The following is a 3,751-nucleotide window of genomic DNA, read 5'->3' as shown; positions in this document are numbered from 1 at the left end:
CATATAGTTCCTTGTAATCGGTTCCCTCTTTCCAACCCACTCTCCCTCTACCCTCCCAGTATCGCCACTCACCCCACTGGTCCTGAAGGGATCATCCAGGCATTTCTTACATGTCTCTTCCACCAGGATTTTCTTCATGATGCACTTAGTGGGGAAATATTCCAGGCTTTCCTCTTTTCACCCTAAATGTCATGTGGTCACAGACACACTAAACGATTTCCCCTCGGAAGGACCTTTGTGAGATGAGAATTGGAAAGATTCACAGCCAAGGTTCCCAGTGGGAAGAACACAGCAGCATACGTTTGAGCCAGTTGCTCTGCCCGTCACAGCTACAGAAACGAAGATGCCAGCAGTGGGCTTAGCCAGGGGTCGGCCAACTGCAACTCAAGAGCCAGACCCAACTCGTTCTATACTTACACACAGCGCTGAAGTTAGATTGAAATTTTTCAAAGGATGTTATTCAGATCATGGCGATCTCATTTGTTTGTAAAACTACATTTATGGCCCCCTGAATAATTCTTAAATTGTTGCAAGGAAGAGAATTGGCTCTTCCATCTCAAAAGTTTGCTGACCCCTGGACTAAACCATTGGGCAGGCATGTACATAACCCACAGAAACAAGCCACCCGAGTTTTGGCCATTGGCCGTGAGACTTGGTTATAGAATACTGGACAGAGGGGTGTGGTGGCTAGGGGATCATGCTTGTTAAACTATCTGCGCCATATATAGCAAACTCTTCCGGCATGTCAACAACCCAGCGAGCTGGTCAAAGGCTGGGATCATCCGGGTGATCCTTCTTTTCAGTCGTCACTCTTTACGGCCGTTGCTGCTGTCAGTTGCCATGGTGTTGATTCTAACGCATGGCCGCCTCGTGTCTTCCAGCGCCGAACTGGCACAGTTGTCTTGGCTGTCAGTCGTCACAGAAGCCGACCACAGGCCTGCTCCTCTAGGTGCCTCGGGCGGGGTGGGGTGGAACCAGCTGCCTTGGTTAGCAGTAAGTGGTGTGTGCTCTTCATAGGACCCCAGGAGTAGGTGGGCCAGCACCACCAGCCAAATGCACCCATGAAAACCAGACGGCAAAAAGAAGCTAAATCCATGGCCTCGAGGGAGGCCGTCTAATGGTCTGATAGGAAGCGCTGAGCCTGCAATTAGACTCCTTAAACTTCAACTGTGGCTCCCGGACTTTCCCGCTGTGTGTTGGGTGATAAGTACCTCGCCTGTGCCTCCGTTTCTCCATCTCAAGTAGAAGTAGCAATCGCGCCTGCATCAGCGGTCTGGGTTGCTGTGGAAGTATTCCAGGAGCTGTTATATGCGATCTGTTCATTGGTCAGTCCTGTGAGGTATTCAGAGTCCTGGTCGTAGTTACAGGCTGGGCTGCTAGCTGCAAGGTCAGTAGTTTGAACCCACCAGCCCCTCCTCAGGAGAACGATGAGGCCTTCTACTCCAGTAGAGTGATGGTCTCAGAAACCCACAGGGCAGTCCCTACCCTGTCCTATAGAGTGGCTGAGTCAGCATCAACTCAGTGGCGTTGAGTGGAGTTTTCCGGATGGAAGCGCTGAGGCACAGAGGCGTTACAGTAGCTCGCCCAGGCTAGCCAAGGTCAACATCGAGTCCAGAGCCTGAGCCTCTGAGTCCTTAGCTGCAACAGGCCACTCACACGATACCTGTAACGTTCTCAGAACACTCAGATGTCCTGGGGTGGGGGTGCTTAAAAAAACTTGTGGGGAAATGAAATGAAAAGGCAAAGAGATTGTTCCACAAACTTTTTGAAGCCCCCTTTGTGTGTGTTATTGATTGACCTGAGCTCTTGTTGACAGGGCAGTCTGCAACTTGGTAAGCCCTCAGCAAGGCTCCCTGGGCGTCGTTAGGTCACTGCTCATTAGCCTTTGGGGGAGAGTGGGTTGAAACCTTTACTGACTTGAGAGGGGTGGCGTTTTCTTTGGGACAGTTGCCTCTTTCCGAAGCGACAGCGTGCTCACGGAATGCTTCTGAAGTTCTCGGGGCAGTAGGGCATCCGGGGAAGGGAGGTGGGGCGCTTCTCAAAGTGCCATATGCCTCTTTCAGGGCCAGCTCAGTCACCTGGAACCCACACAAGATGATGGGCGTGCTGCTGCAGTGCTCCGCCATTCTCGTCAGGGAAAAGGTCTGTACTCCGGCCAGAGACATGGGCGACCTGCCCGTTCTGTGGAAGAGAAGTGCATAGGGCAATGGTTCTCAACCTGTGGGTCACGACCCCTTTGGGGGTCGAATGGCCCTTTCACAGGGGTCGTCCAGTTCATCACAGTAGCAAAATTAGTTATGAAGTAGCAACGGAAATCATTTTCTGGTTGGGGGTCACCACCACATGAGGAACTGTACGAGGGTCGTGGCATGAGGAAGGCCGAGAACCACTGGCGTCGGGCCTCTTCCGTGTCCTGGTTGAGAAACACAAGCGAGCAGTCCCCTTGTTTGCCTGGCCTCCCGCCTGGTCTGTTAGCCTCTGGAGGCTGGCTGCCCTCTGCCCTGCCACCCTCGCTCTGTGCTCAGGCCTCGCTTTGGTGACAGAAGCTTTCAGGGAATGCTGTCGTTCAAGGTCCCTTCACGTCGACACGTTTTTCGTCTGACGTACTTTGGACACACTGTCCGGAGAGGCGAGTTCCGGGAGAAGGACTTCCTGCTTGGCAAAGGAGGAAGCCAGGGCAACAGAGGAAGGGCCTTAATGCAACGGATGGGCCCGTGGCTGCAAGCCAGGGAACAGGTGTGAGAGGGCGCAGGACCCGCCAGGCACTGCTTCGTCCTGTTGTGCACAGGGTCGCCAGGGGTCAGACCTGACGCGATGGCCCCCACCCACAGCGTGTTTCCACAAACAAAAGGGAGAGAGGTTTGGTGAGGTGCCAGCCATCCTCCTCGGTCAGGACAAACCGTGGTCCTGGGAACATTCTTCTAGTTCTTAGTGTGAATTTGTGATCCCCAGAGCTGAGGTACACGAGGCAGAACAACAGCTACAAAGACCCTCACAGAGCACCCCGGTGGTTGGCCGGCACGCTCCTGAGAATGGCTGGGTGCTCTGTTTCCTTCTTGCACAGCCAGCAATGGGACGCTGCCTTCCAATGCCCTCCTGCGACTCTTGCGCACAGCGGCCTCCTTCGATGCCTGTCTCCAGCCCAGAGGGCCCGGGCCCTGTAGCCTTTGTCATGCACTCAAACAGCTGCCACCAAACTGCCTTGTAGCCATGGGGTCCAATCGCTGGCATCCATAGGGTTGGGCCTCTGGGATCCATATGGTTTTTCATGGACTATGTTGGTGGCTGCTTTTTTTTAATAGACCACCAGGCCTTTCTTCCCAGTGCATCTTAGTCTGGGAACTCGGCCCATACCTGGTGCTAATCGTAGTAGTCTCCCCTGACAGATGGTGGTGGCTGTGCTACGCGTGTGTGCCCTGGCTGGGGACCTGATGGGGGGTACCTGCCAGGAAGGTTGTTCCACCACGGCCTCCCCTCATAAGTCATCGTTGTTATTGTTGGGTCCCATGGAGTCGGTTCCGACCCATAGCGGCCCGAAGCATGGCCCGGTGGTGCACCAGCCTCACAGCTGTCCCACTGTTGGAGCCACTGTGTCCGTCCATCCGGCTCATCGAGGGCCTCCCTCTTTTTCACCGCCCCTCCACTTTACCGAGCGTGATGCCCTTCGAAGCAGAGTCTCTGTTAACTTTGTAGGAAATCCTGGAAAGACCAGGACTTTCCCAGATTTTCTGGGAGTTCTTTTCCCAAGAGG

General features: G+C 54.1%; 1 protein-coding gene across 1 annotated transcript in view; it reads left to right on the top strand.

The window, feature by feature from the left end:
- GAD1 (glutamate decarboxylase 1) overlaps positions 1-3,751 on the top strand; it is a 48,885-nt gene that overhangs the window by 37,437 nt on the left and 7,697 nt on the right. The window contains exon 13 of the mRNA XM_004703751.2: positions 2,064-2,142. Within this exon, the coding sequence (XP_004703808.1) occupies positions 2,064-2,142 (79 nt within the window). The remainder of the gene's footprint in view (positions 1-2,063; positions 2,143-3,751) is intronic.

This window comes from Echinops telfairi, unplaced genomic scaffold, assembly GCF_000313985.2.
Source record: "Echinops telfairi isolate 266 unplaced genomic scaffold, ASM31398v2 ScPeMD7_4;HRSCAF=17, whole genome shotgun sequence".
In the NCBI taxonomy this organism is placed as follows: domain Eukaryota; kingdom Metazoa; phylum Chordata; class Mammalia; order Afrosoricida; family Tenrecidae; genus Echinops; species Echinops telfairi.
The sequence above is the reverse complement of the archived record's forward strand: the minus strand, read 5'-3'. Positions and strand labels throughout refer to the sequence as shown.